Source organism: Botrytis deweyae (genome assembly GCF_014898535.1).
Source record: "Botrytis deweyae strain B1 chromosome Unknown BDEW_008, whole genome shotgun sequence".
Lineage (NCBI taxonomy): Eukaryota > Fungi > Ascomycota > Leotiomycetes > Helotiales > Sclerotiniaceae > Botrytis > Botrytis deweyae.
In genome coordinates, this window is record NW_024066215.1 from 1,001,488 (window position 1) to 1,023,721 (window position 22,234).

Here is a 22,234-nt window from a genome sequence, read left to right on the forward strand (position 1 = left end):
TTATCCAACATTCCCTAAGGGAAGTAGTTCTCATTAATAAAGTGGACAATAAGAGAGTCCCTCGTTTGTTCTTCCGTAGAATAGACTAGATCAATACATAATACATAGACCTTCTTGAGCTACTTCGAAATTATCTCAATTATTTTCATTCTACATCTTATAAAGCAGTATTACTATTGTCTAAAAAGCAAACCGGTTTCCATCAGCCAGGGTTGCAGTGCCACAGTCCTATCGAGTGACAAAATTATGTGTTTATACGAATGTAACGAGCTGAGAACAGTCGACTGTCTAGATTTGCGACACACCGTTCGATCGCAGATTTTTCTGTCCTCAGACTCCCATTCTGACCACTTTCATATTCCTAAACGCCTTGTGCTTACCCAAACGCCGAATTTTGCAGGTATAATATATTCGAATGAAGGGCTCAATAGCGGTCGATTCACGGTCTCTTCACACTCCTTATAACTCCCTCCAACCTAGCCAGAACAGCCTCTTTTTCCTTCAAAGCCTCTTTTCTCCTCTCTTCTTCTTCTTTCAATTCTTGCTCCAATCTTAGGATCGTCTGGTGCTGCTTGGTCTCGCTGTCTTCCAGTCCCGGCAGTGCAGATATAAGCACCTCAATTTGCTGCTCTTTGATGATGAGATCCCGGGCTAATTCTAGCTGGCCTTCTTTGAATTTGTCCGCAGGTAATGGCTCTACTATAGTAAAAGGGTGAGTCAAAATCGGCATATGATAGGGGCTGGCAATCTCACAGCCGTCTTCATTTGGCAATGCTTCGCCGGACTCGTCCTTCTTGGTATCTTTTCGGACCATGTCGGTTGGGCTGAGAGTTTGGTAGTCATGGTGCTTGTTAATCCATACGAGCGATGCGACGAATTGAAGAGCGAGCTAAGTAATGTCAGTGGTTGAGCGTGGATGCTTTTTAATAATAAACTAGACCTCGTCAATTGCTTCTTGAAGTTGTGTCAATCGATCAGCCATGACTTGTTGCTGATAGAAAAAGGCAAATCAGTGTTGTAAACCGATGCTCCAGAGCTTACACGAATTGATCTCAGCCTTGCAGATAATCCTATGCGGGGAGATGTCCGTAAAGGGTTTAGCTGACTAAAGATCATCGGCCGTAGCCTTACATAATTTCCGGTTTCCGAGCATCGATATCAGAAAAGGTAAAAATATGTACAAAACATTCTCACACTACATAGGTACATGTTTATTCCTGCCGCTCGTTTTTCTTTCCGAAAGAGTGTATGCAGGTACCCAATCAGAGCCCGCTTTCACATCCGTTTTGCATTACTTAGGACGAACTACGCTGTGGAGGATTATGCTAGTCACATGATACTAGCAAACTCAGCCAATCTCCATGTTTTTAGCACGCTCTTATCTGCGTTTCTTGCGATGGGGCAAGCAATCATCACGCAGATATTTTGCAAACAGTGCAACTGTAACTGCATCTAAAACTAATGCCGAAGTGGATGATATAGCACATCCTAACTTACAGAATGCGGAACATCACGATCTGCCCAGTTTTCTAGAATATGCATCACGCAACAACATGGACACAGGCAGTACTACATATGTAGGCACTCATTATGAATATATGGTCAAGCAAGCATTGGAGCGATTGGGGATGTCTCTCAGGCAAGTTGGTGGAAGATCAGACTGTGGCATTGATCTTCTTGGAACTTGGACATTACCTACAGCTCCCCAACCATTAAAAGTCCTTATACAATGCAAAGCATTTGCGTCCAAAATGAAACCAGCTCAAGCTCGTGAATTAGAAGGCACCTTTGTAGGGGCTCCACAAGGATGGAGAACATCCAGTGTAATGGCGTTTCTGGTTTCGCAGCAAGCAGCAACCAAAGGTGTAAGAGAAGCTCTAGGCAGGAGTCAATGGCCGATGGGTTATGTACTGTGCGGAGCGGATGGAAAGATCATGCAGATGCTGTGGAACCGAAAGGCAGCTGATGAAGGCCTGGGAGGCTTAGAAGTTGAGATGCAGTATGCTGGTGGTGATCGGAATGAAAAGGAAGTCATTTTGACACACAAGGGAACGGCTATCAAAAATTGAAACATTGTTTGATGCGACCAAAGTTAGGCGCACTTTTCGGTAGCAAGACATAAGACGGCTCGTTTGCTCCTCAGTCCCGAAAGAAGAACAATCGCTTCAGCAAATAGCTTGTCGTCTTTGTCCCACAGCCGACAAAATTTAGGTTATGAATACATTTGCGGAGAGGTCCCATGTATCCACTTCTGTTTCTGTCCACAAAATCTAGCCTGTCTTGCGAACGATCATTCATCAGCTGTTACGACTGATATCACCTACGAGGATTTCTTCCTGGCCACTGCGAGACAACTTCTAAGCAATCAAGATGTGTTATCAAGTCATCCGATTATTTGAGTGCACTCACCAAAGCCCTTCGTTAGATATTCCATGCAAGCAGCCATCGGAAAACTGCGGTGGTATCTTTCTGAGACAGGAGATTGAAGATACGAAAGAACTATGTGAGGTAAACGTTGATTATTGGGTATATTAGCCTATCATGATCTAACACGATGTTAGAAATGCCAGGGAGCTACGGAAATGAGAGGATCTGGGACAGAGCCGGAAGATGAGGGTTATTGGTCATGACTCTGGTCCGAAGTGTGGAGAAAGGGACGCTCGATTTGCTCATAACGACGAATGATTTCTAAGGATTGGAAACTTGGATTATCCTGGAATAGTCCAACTCTCAATAGCAAACACTACGTCACACTGGTGCACTCCCCAAAATAACATTGCGTCTTGGTCTTGAAGATTCTACTTTGATCTGGTGAAATATGATGTTTTTACTTTGCTTTCTGTGTATTCAAAAGCCTTCATCCAATTTCATAAGGTATTCTCATCCAGCCCGAATCTTTCTATTGTGAACGACAGCAAAATATCTTGACAACGGTATAGAGATATATCTACATCTCACCAGCTTCGAGTTACAACCTTGGGGTACACCGCAACAACGAATCCTGCTCCAACTCTGTCCATCAGTTATTGAGAACCCTTTTTGCAATAGACAGGGTTTTCTCTACGATTTGTTGTCCATGGATATCAAGGATATGCCCGTGCGGGAGCCGCGTCATTGGTGTTTAGTCCGTCAAGTTGGTGGTAATCGTCAATTCCAAAAGTCACGAATAAATTCTGCTCGAGTTTTCAAGCTGTTCTAGTCTGGGAAAGCCTTGTTGCCCTGGCATATTTTATCAAGATTGAATATGATGGTTTGGAGAGTTGATCTGGTAGACGAAGAGCCGGGACACAATGTGGTCGAATAGTTTCAAGCATCAACATCCGGTACTTGCATGTAGAGATGATGGGAAACGAAAATGGATTGATTTGTTACGTTTTTGCTAAGAGAAAAGGATCATGACGTGACCAGTCATTAGTCGGTAGACTTTCAAAAGTATCAGACATCACGCGATGGGAGAACGTTTCTTGAAAAGGTGCTGACAGCTGTCAGGGAAATGATGAAGAATCAATATAATTATGATGGATTGAACGACGTAAGCACGTTTTTGGAGAAGATAATAGAAGTACTTTATTATTAGGATCAATTCTATGAGGAAAATGTGTCTCAGTAACGCATAGAAATCTCCACAGATTAAGGTGAAATTGAAAATATAGCAGTAGTGCGGCCTCAACATCCAAAGGATTTGGAGGGATGGAGGCATGCCTGAGAGGAGAAAGGAACGGAGTTTGTGGAATTTCAACTAGATCTTCAGAGAGTGTGAATCACCAGGGGGTGAATCAACGTGTCGACAAATAACGCAGACCTATTTCCTGGCAAAATGCTGGGGAATCTTTTGAAGTGCTTAAATACTCATCACATAGTCCTACTCGTTGAATTCCGAAACTGTGATAAGAAAGATGGAAATACTACAAAGACTCGCGTCTTGCCCCTCTCTTGTTTGTTGACCGTAGTTCATATCTCAATCTCTCAGAAAGTATTGCACATGGGTAGCTCTCGCTATCAATTTTGGAAAGACTATGATTTTATCATAAGATTTCCCTTTAAATGATTGTTCGTCTGGAGTTTTGAGCGAGCGGCAACGTATACGTCAGGTCAGCAATTGACAACAATGAAGTTCAATCTCTTGAGCCTGTGTATTTGTCTTTGCTTCTTGAAAAAGGTGGCGGAAACCGGATAGAGAAGTTCTGTATAAAGTTGGATTAATCACTAGTCCCTAAATTCATCTTATAGCAGATATCAGTGTCGAGATGCTTCTCGGTATTGACTCCAATGGGAAGAACTCGTTCCTTGCAAGTCTTTCTCGTTCACTGAATATCACACCCAACCCATAATTTGCATGCTATAGTGAATTCCTGTCTCTTAATCAGAGACTAACCTGAAAAGATGAGAAGAATGGTTTGGAATGAACGGTGCCCATAAATGCGGCCATATTCAGCTCAAACGAAACACTTCAGTGCAAAAAGAAATGGGGTTATAACAACACTAAGTCCAGGTTATAATTTTGAGCTATCTGTTGAACGTCTATACATTTGTAACTGAGTTTTGTACGTGTAATATGGACTCAAGTACCCAAAATTTTAAATCTGTGATTCTTTCTATGAGAGAAATGACAATGGCACAAGCATTGATAGATATGTGACGAGTGGCAGTGTAAAACATTTCAACGAATAGATTACTTCTGCTGTCAACAATTAATACTGTAGAGTACAGTGTAGGCAATAGTATTTTCCGTAATCCGTATACGGGTTAGTTTAGTGGTGCGTATCAATTCTTTTCGAAATACATCCGTATGTGGTATATAATTCAATACCACTGAAAGTATTCAATATCATTTACTTATTTAATATTATTAGCAATATACTGAAATACTGGAATCCATTATGAAATATTCATTCCTATCCAAATTAGACTAGAAATAAGGGATTCCTATTCAATTTGAAATAAGGAATGGAATTTTATTATCTAATATGAATAGGAATCCCTTTTTTCTAGTCTAATTAGAGTAGGAATGAATATTTCATAATAGATTCCAGTATTTCAGTATATCGCTAGTATTCTTTAGGCATATGAATATGTATGAGAGTGATATAATCTCCTTTCTATACATACTAGCTGCAATATCAATATGCTAATACGCGCCACAGTTTCACTGTAGTATACTATTGCCTACACTGGTAGAGTATTTCTCAATTAAATATCACTATCCAGTTGTTTCTCTTAATTTATCCTTGAAGTTAGATCATTGCTGTTAACTCACTCGGCGTCTAAGACTGAATTGCTACCCTTTCAACTGTTGCAGGACTCTCCAATTACCGCGACCATTATGATCTTCGGAGATATTCGGAGAACTTGAGTCTACAGAAGAAATACGGTCCGAAAGATATGAAGTGGTAACTTATAGATGGGAATGGAGAATGGAAATGAAAAGTAGAGGGTAGTGAATCATTCACTGTTCACACAAGTACTACTAGATATGATCACAAGACCCTGTGCATAGATATTTCGAGCACTGGTGTCAAGGGAGCAATAGCGATTCAAGTAAATTTGTATTAATTAGCTAGCTCATCATATTTAATAAAAGTTCATTGCATCCCTTTTCTCAATAAACAAATTTTATATAATCGCTTAGGCGATGGTCAGCACTTGATTCTTACATACTTGGGTATGATAACTGAAGATTGTGTCACACCCAAGACGCCTATTGAGAATATCATTATAGAGATAATGGTATATTTTGATGTGAATAAATAAACGAATACGAGTTTCTCTTTTCAATAGACAATTGCTTATTATTAAATCAGAATAAAATTCCACTCTTGATTACATAATGGGTGCAGATATGAAAATGTATTCAACGAGACTGATTTCATTTTGCATCGGCCGAAAAATGTTTCACGACTCCAGCAGAGACGGTCACCATTCGTTTGTCGCCGAAGGATCCACGAAATTGATTGTCTAAAGTTTAGTAAACTTCATCGGCGGCATTTGAGGTTGGAAGCTATACTATGATATCTCACCGTGTCAAAAGTTCGTATGTGGATGCAGATCTCGCATGTCTCAATACGCTTGTGCGAAAGGGGAGAGTAAGTCATGTCTCGTGTCTGGAATTCCATAGGTTTTGATTGAATGATACGTGGAAACTTTCCCCAGTAATATAAATGGCAGTTCAAGTGGGCATTATCTGCTTTATAGGGATGAAGAATCAGAAGACAATGAATATTAGAATACCTAGGCCGTTGGAGGATGAATGAGTGAATGTATGTGGATTTGCATGTGAATCAATGTTTAGAGAATTTGGTCAGAGAGGTAGAAGTCAGTCACAACAGACAGCTAGGCATTGAACATATTTCACAAAAGTCTTTATGAGTAGGATCTCAGACCTCAGTATTCGTTTAACAACGATATAAAATCAATTGCCAAAAAAACACAGGTCATTTGGCCGAACTCACTTATGAATACATAGGAAAAGGTACTGAAAACTAGCTTGAATATGAGGGGCCGACCCAAATACGGGAGCGCTTAAATCTCACTTCGTTATACGACATCCCATACAATCACATAAGTATCATTACGACATCTCACCATCACTTGTATGTACTTGCTAGTGACAGTAATAATATGATAGGGAATAGACACGAGAATACGAAAACAACAGCTCAGATAATTCGAAGACATACCCCGAGCCAGAAACTCCGGCTTATGATTTTCTTCAAAGGCTTCACCGGCAGGAATGCTAGCTTGAAAGTCGCCTGGAGGGGGTTCCACGTCAGTTTGGACTCTATTATTATTAACTTGGACAACATATTAAAGCCTTTTATATGTGCCTTGTAGTCACTTGAAGAAACCTAGGTGAATATCCGAGAATGAGAAGTAAAGGTTTGGTAGCTTACTTACCTAGGTATATATGGGCACGAAAATCATGTTCAAATTTTCAAGACTTGTGAGATTATCTCTGATGGAGGATCTTTATGAATTGATTCCCCTGCCAATTAGAAATAGCATACTAGATACTCAAAGGGGAAATAATCATGAGATGTGATTCCTACATGCGATTTGTGAGACATTTGTAATTCATCTGGGGTTAAGATAATGACAGCGTGTGAAGGTATCGATAATGAAGCTCAATATCATACAATATAACAATAAAAATTTATACCGATGATAGTGCTGGAATCTTTATTGAATAAAAGCAAGGATTTAGGAGTCCCTATCAAATTCTCTACATGTGCATCATAAAAGTTAGCAAATCGTATGCTCTTCCGCGCCTTCAAGTCTGATACTGGCGACGAATAGATAATTTAGCGTCTGTAAAGCTTCCATAGCATCTGCTAATTATACCGATAGCGCAGGAAACAATGAGTGAATAGAGTTTTACTTCAAGACTATGGAACACCTGCAAGTCAAGGAGAAACCCAATCCGTATATGCGTGTGAATCATCAAATAATGAATCTCATCTAGCGATCCGGTGAGGAGAAGCCAAGCTAACGAATTGTTGAGTCTATGAATCAATTGTATTAAGGGAAGTACTTTGAGAATTCATCTGATCATGAGATCTCGGTATTTGTGTATATATACAAGAAAATGAGACAACTTTTTGCAAACCATGGAAATCAAGAGAAATGGAACTTAATAAAATTGTCTATTCCTCGTGCTTTGATCATTATTCTCTGCAAGAATTTGCAGTTTCTATATTGGACGTTGAGCTTTGGGAGTACTCTAGACATTCAACTTCAACTTTGTTGATATATATTCTTGTTATTGTTTCTCATCATCTTCGCTGTGATCACTTGCTCTCACCGAATGTTCAATACATCAGAACTGCCTGAGCTAAAGAGGAGCGCCGGATGATGAATGCGCAAATCCATACAAGAATCTTCTCAGATCTATCTTAACGAACCTCGCAACAATTCTTTCTTTCTTTCTTAGATTATGAAGGCGATTATTTCTCGTACTGTCCATGATCATCCCACAATCTCAAACGAGAATTTATAACAATATCAGTAGCACAAAGACACTGAAGAAGTGAATCCAAGCGAACTAGAAAGCGATCCCGAATCTTAGGAAGACGTAGAGAAGAAAGTGAATATACTCTTTAATTTTGTCTACATATAAGCTCTCACCCACGCATTCCGGCTTCGGCAGCAACACAGGTAGCAGCGGGAGAAGCAGGAGTACACAGTAGTAGAATCCCAGCTTCTTTGGAGCTAAAAAAGCCAAATCCTCGCGATGCATCTTAGCGATCTTATGCATCTTCAGAGAAGTTCTGCTGGATAAATAACAATTGGCGGACGAAACACGACGGTAATATTTTCGAAGCGACGACAACAAGAATGATATTGAGTAATTTTGTTCAATAATCATGATATTATATGTACTGCACAGCGCAATGTGTCTCTTCCAGCGGGTATACCAACAATCGCAAACCATTCAACCAGATTATCTTGAAAACTATTTGTCAAGTCTCGCCAGCACGCTTGTTTGCAAGACTGCTCGACCGGCTTCTCTTGTCTTGAAGAAAGCAGGGAAATATAGTCCTTCTTTAAAGGTGGAAATTCAGTTAATCCTCAACCCAGCAAATCCAACTTCCAACTCCCGCCCTCTCCTCTAACAGCCTACATGCACATGGTCATTCCCTTATCCCAGCCTAATCATTCACTCACATGATCATAAGATTACCCCTCATCACTCCAAGCCCCACTCCCCTGACATCAAGAAACTGAGCTCCCCCTGCCCCCAGCTCGCATAACCCAGCTTTCCTAAGCGAGCCCCTCCCCCTTTAAACCTCTTTTACTAATAAATACCTCCTCACCTACCTGCCAAGTTTCACTCCCTAACCAGAGGATATAAAAACTGTCATATGGACTTATGGAGCCATATCAACTGAGTATTTTGAATACCAGAACATGGTGTTCTTGGAAGTGGGTGTGGAGGAATATATACTAGGTAGGTATGTAGTATATTTGAATTTAATTTCACGAGGGAGGATGTATCACATACAATGTACAAATAATAACGACAATAACGACAACAATAATGCCGACCCATCAAAAATAACAGCAAAAATAACAATCATTCTATTTGGATCATAGTCTATAGACGAGAAGTAAGATTACCATCGAAAATTACCCACAAAACCAGATAGATCTCTAATCGCTATATCTGCATATACAAATCAAATGAGAAATACCAAGTTCCCAAGTTCCCATCTCACATCTCCCATTTCACATTTCCCATTTCCCATTTCCCATTTCCCATTTCCCATTTCCCATTTCCCATTTCCCATTTCCCATTTCCCATTTCCCATTTCCCATTTCCCATTTCCCATTTCCCATTTCCCATTTCCCATTTCCCATCTCCCATTTTCTGTCTTTCAACCTCCAATCTCCATCCTCCACCCTCAATTAATCATCAAATCCAATCATCAAATCCAATCATCAATCATCTTCCATCCTCAATCAATCATCAAATCCAATCATCAAATCCAATCATCAAATCCAATCATCAAATCCAATCATCAAATCAATCATCAAATCCAATCATCAAATCCAATCATCAACCCACAAAACAACAAATAAATCCCACACACCACATACCACACAAACATTAAACAAACCAACACCCCCTTCTCCCCCTCTCCCCATCTCCCTCTCTCCCCATCTCCCTCTCTCCCCATCTCCCTCCCTCCACACAAAACCTCATACCATAGCAACAATCCCAAACCCAAACCCAAACACCATTAATTAATTAATTAATTAATTAATTAATTAATTAATTAACTCATTCATTCCACAACTTCACAACTTCACAGCTCATTTTCCAACTCCAGCTCCACTCACACCTGGGCAGCCACCATTAGCGAAGGGGAAATATAATACAATATAATACAATACAATTAAATAGATAGCCTCCTTTCCTTCTTAATCTCTCGAATCACATTATATATATATTCAACTTCAAAAAAACAAAGTATCAAAATTCCAAATAGTATAAGAAAAAAATAGAAGTAAGAAGTAAGAAAGAAGGAAGAACATAAGATAAGAGTAAAATCATATAATATATATACCTAGTAAGTGGATATCCCAATGCAAATGATAGAGTAAATAAATATGTAGTATCTATCTCGTATAAAAGTTTCACGAGAGATGCTTCGAAGAAAGATTGAATATGAGATGATGGTGTGATGGTGATGGTGATGACGATGTAAATTTATTCTTATTTATATTCCTTCGAGTCGATGGGATGGTATAATAGTATGTATATATGTATGTATATATGTTTTATTCATGATTCATTACTTTTCCCACAGTTCTCGATACCAGTGACAATACCAATTCAATGATATGTAACCTCACTCCTCAAAACCTCACAACCCTCTCATCAACTCCCCAATCGTAATTGGTTTCCTGACCGCATTCGAAAATCCCTCATGAAACGTAACCCACACTTTCTTTTCCGGCATTTTCTTTTCTCCACCCCCACTATTCTCTCCCGCTCCCACAGTACCCCCCCTCCCCACCCCTCTATCTTCCAACACCCTCCCAAAGAAATCCTTCTTAATCTCATTCCCCGTCCCCGTCCCCAGAACCTTTTTCTCACTCTTCCCCTTCCCAAACTTCCCCTTCTCAAAAGAATATTCCTCATCCCCTCCATCCACATTCCCCATCTTAAACCGCGCCTGTCTCGCCTTATTCTCGCGCACGATAATATTTTTCTGATATTCCTGATCCAGGACCTGTCTCACCGCATACCTCACATTCGTCGCATCATTTTTGATAGGTGATGTTAAGAACGTAACTAGCGTATCAAGAGGTGGTTCCATCCTATAAACCCACTCACTCGCACCCCATTTCGCGCCTACATCACTACCCTCCAACCTTCCTCTCTCATATATTACACCGATTTCGTTCATGACATCTACAGCTCTCTTGACCATTCTCTTTTCAGAATCCTTGCGTACACTGGCTATACCTTTCGTTTCACCGCTTCCTCCTACGATGATAGGTTTTACTTCTGGACTTATCATACGTACAACATAAGGCAATAAATCCATAGCTATATCCTCGCAACTTCTAAAACTTCTCAAAAGTTTCGCGTCAAGTTGAGATTGTAGTTCTTGAATCGTGTTTCTGTTTAACTTCTCCATTTCAAAGGCCGAGAAATCAGCACGCGGGCCGGTGAATGGTAAGGGCTCTGCTTCTGGTTCAGCATCTTCGTCGTTTTTGCTCCACTTCTTGTTTGGCTGATTGTCGGAACGGAAATAGTGACGAGCGGGCGATGCAAATAAATGATGCCATGCTAGAACGGGTTGAGTAAGATAGCCAGCCAATTCCCATTCCTGACCCGAAAAGACGCGTGATGAACAACTATCATGAAAATGTAGCCATTCGTAAGCAGCATCTGGTTTAGAAAGTATCGAGTCATCATTGAAGGGTTGATTAGGATATTCACCAAAGATATCGGTCATGATCCTATCAGTATCACCACTAGTCTCGATCATGGAACCAAGGCGCTCCATACCTGCTTTCCGAGCAAGTTCAGCAACACCAAGCTGCGTTTTTGGCCCTGCGTTAAATGCGTCTTCTGGTACTATGTTTTTGAAACTTGTTGGCCTAGGGAAACCGGCTCCTTCCAGGAACACACGATTCACAACTTCTTTGATACCTCCTCGCCCAACAGCCCGAGATCCACCTCCACCGTGAGATAGATCACCAGTCATGTTCTGTTCGACCCATTTTCTAGTTAAGCGAGGTCTTTCGCCTTTAGACTCAGTTCTGAGTTTCCCTGCTGCCCATTCTCCTACTACCAAAATACTTCGTAGATCGCCTTCACCAGTTCCTTCAGCCCCTTTCTTAGTATCCATGGGACTTATTCCCCACGTTGCTTCACATAATCGGCGAATAGCGTCACTATCACAGGATACTCCTTCCTTCTCAAAAACTGTTTGCATTCGCTGAACAACAGCATCTAACGGTGGCTTTCGGATATGTATGATTTCGGCGAAACTCGAATTGCGTAGCGGTCTCAAAGAAGGATGATATACATCGTTACAAACCAAAATCAAGGGTCTCAGAAGTCGAAAATCATCACCTTTCTTTTTCTTCGAGTAATTGGTATTTGCGCCCACTGTCGAAGAATTCTTTTGATCCAGAAGTACCAGATCAATTAGAGCTTTGATAAATCCACCCTCACCCGATCCACCAGCACCTCCTACAACTCCATCAACTTCATCAACAACCACACAAAGTGGGTGGGCATTCTTCGATACATGTCCAGATTTTGATGTAACAGTCGAACCAGTCTTGACATTTTCCGTGCCAACACTTGTTCGAATTCGACCTTTTACTACATCTCGACTTCGTTCATCGCTAGCATTGATTTCCATAACTTCATAACCAGCTTGCCTAGCACAAACATGTGCCAAAGTAGTTTTGCCAAGACCGGGAGGTCCCGTAAGCAAAAGAATTTTGCGATGAGGCTTTTCATCATCTGGTTCCCCGAACTTCTTCGTTGGTACAACTTTAGGTTTTCCAGATTTAGGGAAAACAATAGGATCCCAAGCTTTGAGCCATCGTAGTACTTGACGGTGTGTGCGATCGTCTCCACAAAGTTCCATGAAATGTCTTGCCCTATATTTTTCAGTCCACATCAATGTTTTGCGCGGTTTCTTCCCTGTAAGATTCTCAATTGAGGGTATGATTTCATTTTCCGTCTTAGCTTTACTCGATTCCTTCGCCTTCGTCTCCTTTGAAGCTTCCTCGACCAACTCTGATATGTTTATCCCATAGTAACTCTTCTTTGCTTTTCCTGCTTTTGTCACAGATCTAGCTGCTACCAGTTTCTCGAACGATATAGGTGCAGCCTTCTTCTTTAGGTTTATTGAGAAAGACTTTCCTGAGCATGTTTGTATGTCTCCAGCTTTTCTCGTTGTGTTGTTTAGGAAGGCTGGCAACGTGGATGTGTTAAGGTTACTCCCAATAGAATATGTTGAAGGTTCGAAGGCAGGTTTAGGCAATTGTGTGTCTCGCGAAACCTCCACCACTGAATCTTCCTCGTTTTCCTCATCAGATTCGTCAATCATGAAACCGCTGACAGTTTGGCGTGGCCCTGTCCTTGAAGGTTGTATCTCCTTTGCGGAGGCTTTTTGTGATTCTTCTTCCGGTATGATGATTGGATCCGTGGGTTTCTCAGTCATCCGTCTCTTTGCCGCAGGTTGTTCAAAGTCTTCCTCAATATCTGAGCCATCATCTAACAGAAACCCTCCAACATTAAGTGGCTTTCTGAGGTCCGACGCTTTTACTGGATGTGGCCTTTTTATTGGAGGTGGTGAGGAACTTTGAGGGTATTCGATTGGCGATGATACTAGCGGCATCTTGAGATTCGGTGGGGAGGAAGGGATAAAGAAGGAATGTTGCTGCTTGGAGGAAGTTATTCGAATTGGTGATTCTTCAAAGATATAAGCATTACAATTTCCCAAGTTTTCTGAGGAAAATCAAATTTCTAACCCTGAATATGATCTGCCTCACTTCGAAAAACCTCTGCGACTTTCCAAGCTCTATGTTGAATGACTTCCTTTTCTCTATTCTTTCTCAGTCGAGTTTCCTCTTCAAGTAGATGTAAAGCTTCGAATTCGTCCGACTTGATGTTTGATGGTAGATCTAAAGGGACGAATGAATCCTCCCAATCTTCGAGTAACGCTGGATCAGATGTTGGAGGTAAGTCTGGGGTTGAAGTAAATTCCATTGAATTCATCAATCTTCAAGATATAAATTTCATTAATCAATTCCATGGCTGATTGTGTATTTCCTTATCGAACGCGCGAATAACGCGTTGGTGGATACGCGACGTGAAAGTTACTATGTAGGTAGCGCACTGTAGCTTAGCATTATACGTACGAAGGACCCCTGATATTACATAATCAAATTAATAAGAGAAATGAAATGGTTCATGCAATCAAACGGAACCTTGCGATCGGTGGTCGGTAGTTAGATAGACAAGAAGCCTTCTTCTACCACGATATGTACATATATGGTTATATCGTATGGTACGGCAGCAAACGTTGATATCCTTCTCCTACTGGCATATATTCATACGTTTGATATATATTCATGGATAGCCGAAAGTCAAGAAAGCTCTTGCTCAGTCTTATAAATTGGCCATGGCAATGTCAATGTCAATGATTTCCTCTTCCTAGTATATCTTGTTATATACCGGTATCTTGTTTTCATTGACATCGTCACGTGAACGATATCTTTCTCTCAATTGAAATCATTACCGACCTACCTAGGTATCGACTACTGCATCTCACTGACTAGGAATCCTTTCACCTTCCCATGCCAATTTCCCCGCTTTTTGCTTATTCAGGAAGCAAATCACTTGACTCCGCCTCCGTCCTTACTCAGTCGTCGAGTCCAGCTTTCCCCATCCATATTATTATTCATATTATTCATATTCCCGAACAATCAATCGCATTCTCGCCTGCGCCCTTTTTCCTTTCTTATTTCCATCAACCAAGCGACCAATTCCACTCCTTGTACATTGATAGACCCATTGAGCCAAGCTGCCGATACTGAATAATACATACAGGGGGAACTCAGAAACTGTACAATTCGGTTCCTGATGATGGATCAAAGAAGTGTACCTATTGGCCCTATTGGCCCTGTTGGCTCGATTGGACCCAATGGACCGATCTCCCCCGCATTCGTATACAATGGGACAATCACATACGCTTCAACAACATCCCCGACAGTTACAGATACCACTTTCAATGCATCTCCAGTAACAAGTCCAATACAAAGGGAAGATGGTCTGACAACAGAACCTCCCAAGAAGAGACAAAAGCGTAACAAGCCTACCCTATCATGTGTTGAATGTGTAGAACGTAAAACAAAGGTTAGTTGTACTCTGCAATGTCTTTTTCGACTCTTGAGTTCCAATGCCATATATGATCAAATTCTAAGCAAAGTTGCTTCTATGTTCTACGTACTATATACATACTGCACTATATGTTCTGCTTCATCTTGGTCAAAGTTGAACACATTACGATTCTTTTTCCTAGTCTTGGATTATTTCGATGGGTCATGCAATTACATTTACATCGGAGAATATGGGAAAGGATGACATTCTCCCGGTTGTACTGCTGTAACCCACCTGGGGATCCACCTCCACACTTGTTATGATCCCACCCTTTCTTTTAGGTTTTGTGATATTATGTATCATTCACAAAGTTTATTGCTTCAGTTCTGAACTCTCCCATTTGTCTAGTAATTTATCGAAATGCATATTAATTTATATCTAGTGCGATAGGGGTCGGCCAAATTGTCTTGCATGTAAGTCCAAGTTTGTTACAATCTAGATGGACTAGAATAACATAGCGTCTAGGTATTAAGCGACAGTCACAATGCGTATATCATCCAACAGCAAACATACTCGAGTTAGTATTACCATGGCATCTTCTGTATAATCTCTAACATTATCTTCAGAGAGACAAACAGGACGACTGCAAATGCTCGACGTATGACTAAACCACCAAAGAAGTTGGGTCCTGGAGCAGGAAATCTTGTCGAACGACCAAGAAAAGCACCAGATCCAAGCGAGCGAAGTGCATCTAGGGGCTCCGTTTCTTCATCTACCGGTCTGCTTTCTAATGTACCTTATTCGCACCCAAAAGCCTCGAATGTTTTTGGTATTGGCTCAGAGCATCCCTTTGCAAATTATTGGACATGTCAAGGAGGACTTCCGGAAGTGATTTCGGTGTTACCAGCCAAGGACCAAGCAGATATCTTGATGGAACGATATTTTGAATGTGTCGATCCTGTTTATCCTATGCTTCACCGGCAAACCTTTTATGCCGATTATGAGCACTTCTGGTCATTAGCGGGACCCGAAAGAGATAGAACAGATGCCGCTCTGGTTGCTATGATATTCTCCATGATAGCTTTGGGGACCCAATTTGTTAATAACTCTCCTCCAAAAGAACGACAACAAACTGCCGAGTTTTATGTATCTGCCGCTCACCAATCGCTTCGTCTCGGTTCATATCTTAATAAAGCCTCGATGCGCTCGATCCAAGCCATGGTCCTTATCACATACTTCCTCATCAACGATAATCATGCTTCTGATGGGTGGGCATTTGCCGGTATACTAATTCGACAATCTTATGCTATGGGTCTCCATCGCGATCCTAACATTGTCACTCCAAATGCATCTATCTTTGACAAACAACAGCGTCGAAAACTTTGGCAGGCAGTACTGCTACAAGATACCTTCCTCACTGTTCTACTTTCTCTCCCACCAAGCGCTACACATACAGACGTCAACGTAGAAGACCTCATCGATGATTCCGGCTCCATCGCGAACTGCGATCCAAACGATACAGCTTATATCCGCGGATGTTGGACTCTCGCCAACCTCGTACAAGAAAGCATTTGCTCTCCCCGCTCGCTAGACCTTCCCATCTGTCCGACCGCCCGCCAAAAACATAAACTCATTTCCGATTTCAAAGCCGTCTATCGTTCTTTCCCAGACGTCTTTCGCTCCTGGGACCGCGATTCCATTTCTGTAGTAGCAGAAACTAATAAGCGTCTTGTGCGACAAACACTCTTCTTGACGAGTAATTACTTCCATAATGTGATGTTACTCCATTCAAGCGAAAGTCCTGAAGTCCAACCAGATGTTCGAGGAACTTTGAATGCGGCACACGAAGCTATCAACGCGTTCTTCCTTCTGTATGAACTCTTCGAGAGCGAAAGTAAAGTTTGGTGGGTTTTTAATCATCGCGCATTTTTGGAATGTATGATGATTGGAAATACTTTGCAGGAAGTGAGCAAAGATGAAGATGGCGCGGAGAAATTGGGGAAAGATCCATTGTTTGTTAGGGCTAAGGGGGATATTGGTATGTTTCTTTTTTCTCTCTTTTCTTTTTCGTCACTTAGAAAGTTGTTCCTGGATGACCGTGCGTGCTGATGATTAAATAGTCCGCATGATCGACATCATGACCAAAATCGGCGACGGAGATAATGGCTCACAAGTCGCGCGGACGAGAGTCCAGGTTCTAAGTGATTATGTATGAAATTTCTTCCTTACTTTCTCTGTTTGAAATGGTTGTAGCATTTTCCTGGGTTGCTGAATTGCTGGAGAGCAAGCCGAGTGAGTTAGTGAGCGAGTGAGTAGGCGGGTAAATAAGTAAATGGGAGGAGAGAGGAGGGAGGAGGGAGGAGGGAGAAGGAAGAGAAGCAACGGAGAAAAAAAACCCCTGGTAATTATGCGAGTGCGAATTGTCAATACGGATGCGGATGCGCATGCGGATGCGAATATGGAGTCAGGAGGCTCGTGTAGATAGATATGTAGATTAAATAGGTTAGGTTAGGGTAGGTAGGATAAGTTAAGATAGGATACGATTAGGATACGATTAGGATTAGGATATGTTGAGAGAGTAGAGCTGAAGAATCTACTCGGATTGAATATGGTAGAATTGGAAGAGGGAAGAGAAATGAATAGCAATGCAGTTTCTGTACACATTGTTCTTCCTACCTTCACATTTCATACATCACATCTCACATCACACGTAGCACATCTCATCTCATAAATCGTAACTCGTTAAGAAACACAACGTAATTATAATACCCAAGTACCTAGGTATCCCCTCTCTGCCCGACCCAATTTTCCATCCCCACGCACTCACTCATCCATCCATGTAATCTCATTTCATCTCATCTCAAGCCATCTCAAGCCATCTCATAATTCTTCTATGTACCTACCTACCTAGTAATCTGTCAAGAAAAACTATAAACAGTTCCCCACTGTTCTTTTCTTTCAAATCCAGCCCTGTTTAGCGTTACGCTATTCCAGCATTCCACCAATCCACCATTCAAGCATCTTCTCCCTTCTCCATTTTCTTGCTCCCACCCATCCATCTCTCCTTCCGAAGAAAGTTCCAGAGAAGAGGGCACTTCCTGGGGGGAAAAACAACGCCGAGTGTTATCTGTCCAGCTCGGCTCTGCTAAAGAAAGAACATTTTAAGAAACAAAATCGATTCAACCCCATGCCCACTTCCTTCCTCTCAAACCCCGTGTATATCATCTCGCATCGTATCGTACCGTACCGTAGCGCATCGTAATAACGTAAGTGATGAATAGATGCGTCTTGGACTGCCGGAAAATTGTTTTGTAGACTTTTACGACACTACCATCAATCTTCTTTGGTTTCCTCCACCAAAGCATCCATCCATCCATCCATCCATCATAATCCATCCTTTCGATTTGAAAAAGTTCAAACTCGTCCCTTCAATAATGCACACACCCCCATCTATTCCTGCCTCCTACCAGTACCCCAACGATCTCTAAACCATCCACTCAATCCTCCATTTCCAGCCCCCTCACCTCTAGTCGAACCATCACTCCCACTTCTCTGACTCCTCGGTCTATCCTCTGGAAAGCTCGACGTTGGGCTTCCAAATCCTCTCCTCTGATCATTTGCACCCGCACTCATGCCAGAGTCTCTTCTACCAAAAGCTGGAGGTGTCGATGCACTATCACTTGGAAAATAACCCGGCATATTTTCGCTTTGAGCGGTAGGACTAATGAAGAAATTACCCGCCATTGCATCTTCCGTCATTCTCTCGGCTTGTCTTTCTGTCTCTCTTCTTTGGGAAGCGGAAGGGCCGGAAGGAGGCATGAAGCGCCCGTTTCGGATAGATTCCAATCGAGCCTCATTTCGGGCCATCCAGTCATTTTGTTCCGAATTGAAACGAGAAAGACGAGCACGACGGCTAGTTGGAGAGGTGGGTGATTGCGAAGTTGGAGAATTGCTCGATCCTCTGGCATTGCTAGCAGACGAGGCGGATGCTTCATTAGCTCCGATACCTTTACGGCAAATAGGGCAGGTATTATGTGCGCTGAGCCAGGCATTGGCGCAGGACTCATGGAACCAGTGGGAGCAAGGAAGCACGACAACTTCAGTACTAATAAAAACATCATCCATACAAACGCTACATTCGCCTTTGCCTTCGGGGCCAAGCATCTTTTCGTCGAGGGCCTTCTTTGGAAGGGAAGAGATGGCGTCAGCCGGGGCAGGGCCGGGTGCGTTGGATTGTTGATGCTGTTCCATCAATTGTGACATAATCTGATCAAATGCCTCTTGCGAATACACAGCATCACCATGTACTGCATTTGGATGATTGAAAAGTGATTGAAGAAGAGCTGGCAAGCCCATAGCACCAGGAGGAGGCATACCAGGACGACGAGCCTCGCCATCTTCACCTGCTGCGGCTCCACCAGGCCCGGCGCCTATTTGAGAGAATAAATGAGAGATAAGTCTGGTACTTTGGTCAGCAAACGATCTTCAAATTAATGCAGAAAGGAAAATGGTACTGAGCTGTGAGAACAGAACGAATGTCAGGAAAAGTACTGGGATCCAGCGTTTGTATGGCTTGAAACATGGCCATAAGATTGGGAACAGGAAGTGCATCAGCTCTGCGTCGGCGCGCCGGCTCACGAATATTGACAGAATGAGAATCAAGGGGTGCATACGTAGACAAATCCTCAACAGGTGCTCCTTGACCCTGGGGGCCATTTGCATCTCTTGGCCTTAATCGACCATTTTCAAGCGTTCCTTCAAATGTGTATCGACCACCAACAATACGAGGTCCTTGACGAGCACCTATTCCGGTACCGACTCCACCACCACCCGTATGAAATTCTCCGGCGCGTGGGAATAAGTCATCATGACCCGATCGACCGGTGCGAGCTTCTCTCAAATTCGGACCCAATAGATTTCCTAGCATGCTTTGAAAATCTCGCATTGTATCATCGTCACCTCCATCACCACCTGCGGCCCGCCTTCGGCGATTGATGATTCTATTGGCTTCAAATGGGCCTGGTCCGGAGGTTCTTATTGTTTGCGAAATTAAAATAGAGCCATTTGGACCATGCGTAATGTGTTCTTCAATATCCGCTTCTTCCGGATCTGAATCATCGGCCCAAGGATTATGATTATCAAGATCGCGCAATGGTGCATTTTCTGGAGCATTACCCATGCCACTACGAGGATCGCTATTTGGATCGACCTAATGAAATGATCAGAAATGACATCGAACGAAGAGCGAAGAGCTGCTGAAAGTTGTAGACTTACTATTTCAATAATTTCTCCCTCACACGCTGGACATACCAAGCCATGTTCATCCTGATACCATTCATTCTCGCATTGATGGCAGTAAACCACTTCCCTTTCTCCCGTAGCATCCAAATGTCTACCACCACCAGTTGCATTTCGTGGGTCAGCCATGGCTTCTCTGAACGTTTGGTATGCCCCAAGGGCAGTCAAACCGAGAGATAATGCCAGGCCTGTCGTGCGCAGCGCTCGTAAAGCCAGAGTGGTTGATTTGGCGTGCTTGCTTCGATCTCTCGCTATCTTACAATGAGAGCGGGGAAGCTCGTTAACCTATATCCCCTACGGACAGGGGGGTTGAGGATATCGTAATCGGTGTGGTGTATGTGATTGCTCTGAAATGTGTGTCAACAGCACAAGGCGCAATCAACCCACAGTTATTGTTGTGGCGTAAGATTGTATATTGTACCTAGTTCGGAAAACTGCCTCGTTGTGATCGTCTTTACGAAGATTGATAATGGGAAATTTATGTGGTTAGGCGGGGAAGAAAGAAGAAAGACGAAGTTTGAAAGTAGTATTATTTGATTATTGAAAGTCGTTATAATAATTCACCATGCAATGGGAGATTTTAAATAGAAGGTGAAGAAGGTGAAGAAGTGAAACTGATTTGAAGTTTCTTGGAGATTGTTGTTGTTGTTGTTGTTGTTGTTGTTGTTGTTGTGAGAGTGAGAGTGAGAGTATGAGTAAGAGAAGTTGGTGGTTCTGGTGTTCTACGCATTTGAGATGGGATGGATGGGTCAGTGACGCAAAGTATTCGGATTCTACTTGTATGGTTCTATCAAATGTGACAGGGGGTTCAGATTGTGAGTGGATGGTGGTGGCAAGGCTATGCTGGTGCTGGTGCTGGTGCTGGTGCTGGGTCCTTTGAGAACGAACAATCCATCCATTCTCCAGATTAATAATAATACTAGGTAAGTACTACAAAGTACCTACACACAGTATGTTATTTATTACAAGTGTGACATTGGATAAGCTTATAAGTTAGAAGATGGATTGTGCTTCAAATCTTCAGTCGTCGCACAATCATGTCTATGGGGATTTGCTTGCAGGAAAGGAAGGACGAGAGTCAAACATAACCACGCTCAACCGATCACATTCTTACGCATTCCATCAATTCCCCAAGCTGAAAGAAAAGGTGAATTCTAGATCAAGGGCGGAGTCAAAACTGAGACTGTGATGAATCACATACATCAAATGCAACGTATGGATATAGATCTACTCGTTTCAAGTCACATTTTGAAAGATTGAAAGATTGAAATGTTGAATAGTGAAGTTGTTCTCATCATGCAAAACCGCACTTCCGCACCCAATGGTATCTCAAAAAAGCCCCCCAAATCATGTATACACACTTTCATTCTGTTCATCCGAGCCTTTGAAGAATTCAACCCGCCAATTATCTATTATTTCTACTCACACCTCTGAATAACATCGAGCCCACAACTCCAGCAGCAATAGCAACGCCACTGAGGATCGCAACACCTATCAGGCCTTCTTTCGCAACTTTATCGTCAATCAACCCCTTCAAACTGCTTGCCTGTAAATTCTCCGGTTCCTTTTCCATTAATAAATCATTATATCGTCGTGCTTCAGAGTAGTTTCCTAGTTTGTAGTTGCCAAGGGCGAGGTAGTAGAGGCATTCCCTTCTTCGCTCAGGGGATATGCGAAATATGTCGGAGAGGAGACGAACTCCCTCTTGTTGTTCATGTCGAGAATTTGACTTGATCAATCCCTGATTCAGTTAGCGACTGGCCAGAGAAACTGAAAATGCAGGATGAACAAACCCATGCGTAGTTGAACTGTGTCTGCACGCCAACATGTTCGCCCTCTTTCTCATATTGCGCTCTTAGAACTTGGAGTTCTGCAGGCTTCAACGGGCTGACAGTTTGTTAGACTTGACATTCCACAGCTTTTTCCACCGCTGTCCCTTTGAGAAAACTAACCTTTCAGCATCCGCGGCATCTGGTATAGACAGTCTTGTTAGCATCACTGATTCCAGGCGAAATGCATAAAGAAATGCTGTGAAACGAGTATGGAGCTGGGTATCCAATATTTCGGTAGCCATATTTATAC

General features: G+C 42.2%; 7 protein-coding genes across 7 annotated transcripts; 3 read left to right on the top strand and 4 right to left on the bottom strand.

Moving 5' to 3' along the window:
- Positions 1-439: 439 nt before the first annotated feature.
- EAE98_004490 (uncharacterized protein) lies at positions 440-982 on the bottom strand (the record flags this gene model as incomplete). The annotated part of the gene is made up of 3 exons (XM_038952110.1): positions 440-699; positions 754-889; positions 941-982. 3 exons carry the CDS (start codon positions 980-982, stop codon positions 440-442), a joined length of 438 nt encoding a protein of 145 aa, XP_038811646.1.
- A 379-nt stretch (positions 983-1,361) lies between these two features.
- Positions 1,362-2,069, top strand: EAE98_004491 (uncharacterized protein; the record flags this gene model as incomplete). Its single annotated transcript, XM_038952111.1, has 1 exon — positions 1,362-2,069. The coding sequence occupies one exon, from the start codon at positions 1,362-1,364 to the stop codon at positions 2,067-2,069; it is 708 nt and encodes a 235-aa protein (XP_038811647.1).
- A 301-nt stretch (positions 2,070-2,370) lies between these two features.
- EAE98_004492 (uncharacterized protein) lies at positions 2,371-3,475 on the top strand (the record flags this gene model as incomplete). Its single annotated transcript, XM_038952112.1, has 2 exons — positions 2,371-2,508; positions 2,562-3,475. 2 exons carry the CDS (start codon positions 2,371-2,373, stop codon positions 2,628-2,630), a joined length of 207 nt encoding a protein of 68 aa, XP_038811648.1. The 3' UTR covers positions 2,631-3,475.
- A 6,889-nt stretch (positions 3,476-10,364) lies between these two features.
- Positions 10,365-13,741, bottom strand: EAE98_004493 (uncharacterized protein; the record flags this gene model as incomplete). The annotated part of the gene is made up of 2 exons (XM_038952113.1): positions 10,365-13,444; positions 13,504-13,741. The coding sequence occupies 2 exons, from the start codon at positions 13,739-13,741 to the stop codon at positions 10,365-10,367; spliced, it is 3,318 nt and encodes a 1,105-aa protein (XP_038811649.1).
- Positions 13,742-14,617: 876 nt separating this feature from the next.
- On the top strand, positions 14,618-17,069 carry EAE98_004494 (uncharacterized protein; the record flags this gene model as incomplete). Its single annotated transcript, XM_038952114.1, has 5 exons — positions 14,618-14,890; positions 15,297-15,327; positions 15,380-15,431; positions 15,481-16,892; positions 16,975-17,069. 5 exons carry the CDS (start codon positions 14,618-14,620, stop codon positions 17,067-17,069), a joined length of 1,863 nt encoding a protein of 620 aa, XP_038811650.1.
- Positions 17,070-18,304: 1,235 nt separating this feature from the next.
- EAE98_004495 (uncharacterized protein) lies at positions 18,305-20,281 on the bottom strand (the record flags this gene model as incomplete). Its single annotated transcript, XM_038952115.1, has 3 exons — positions 18,305-19,313; positions 19,528-20,063; positions 20,129-20,281. 3 exons carry the CDS (start codon positions 20,279-20,281, stop codon positions 18,305-18,307), a joined length of 1,698 nt encoding a protein of 565 aa, XP_038811651.1.
- Positions 20,282-21,557: 1,276 nt separating this feature from the next.
- EAE98_004496 (uncharacterized protein) lies at positions 21,558-22,226 on the bottom strand (the record flags this gene model as incomplete). Its single annotated transcript, XM_038952116.1, has 3 exons — positions 21,558-21,893; positions 21,946-22,039; positions 22,105-22,226. The coding sequence occupies 3 exons, from the start codon at positions 22,224-22,226 to the stop codon at positions 21,558-21,560; spliced, it is 552 nt and encodes a 183-aa protein (XP_038811652.1).
- Between the last annotated feature and the right edge of the window lie 8 nt (positions 22,227-22,234).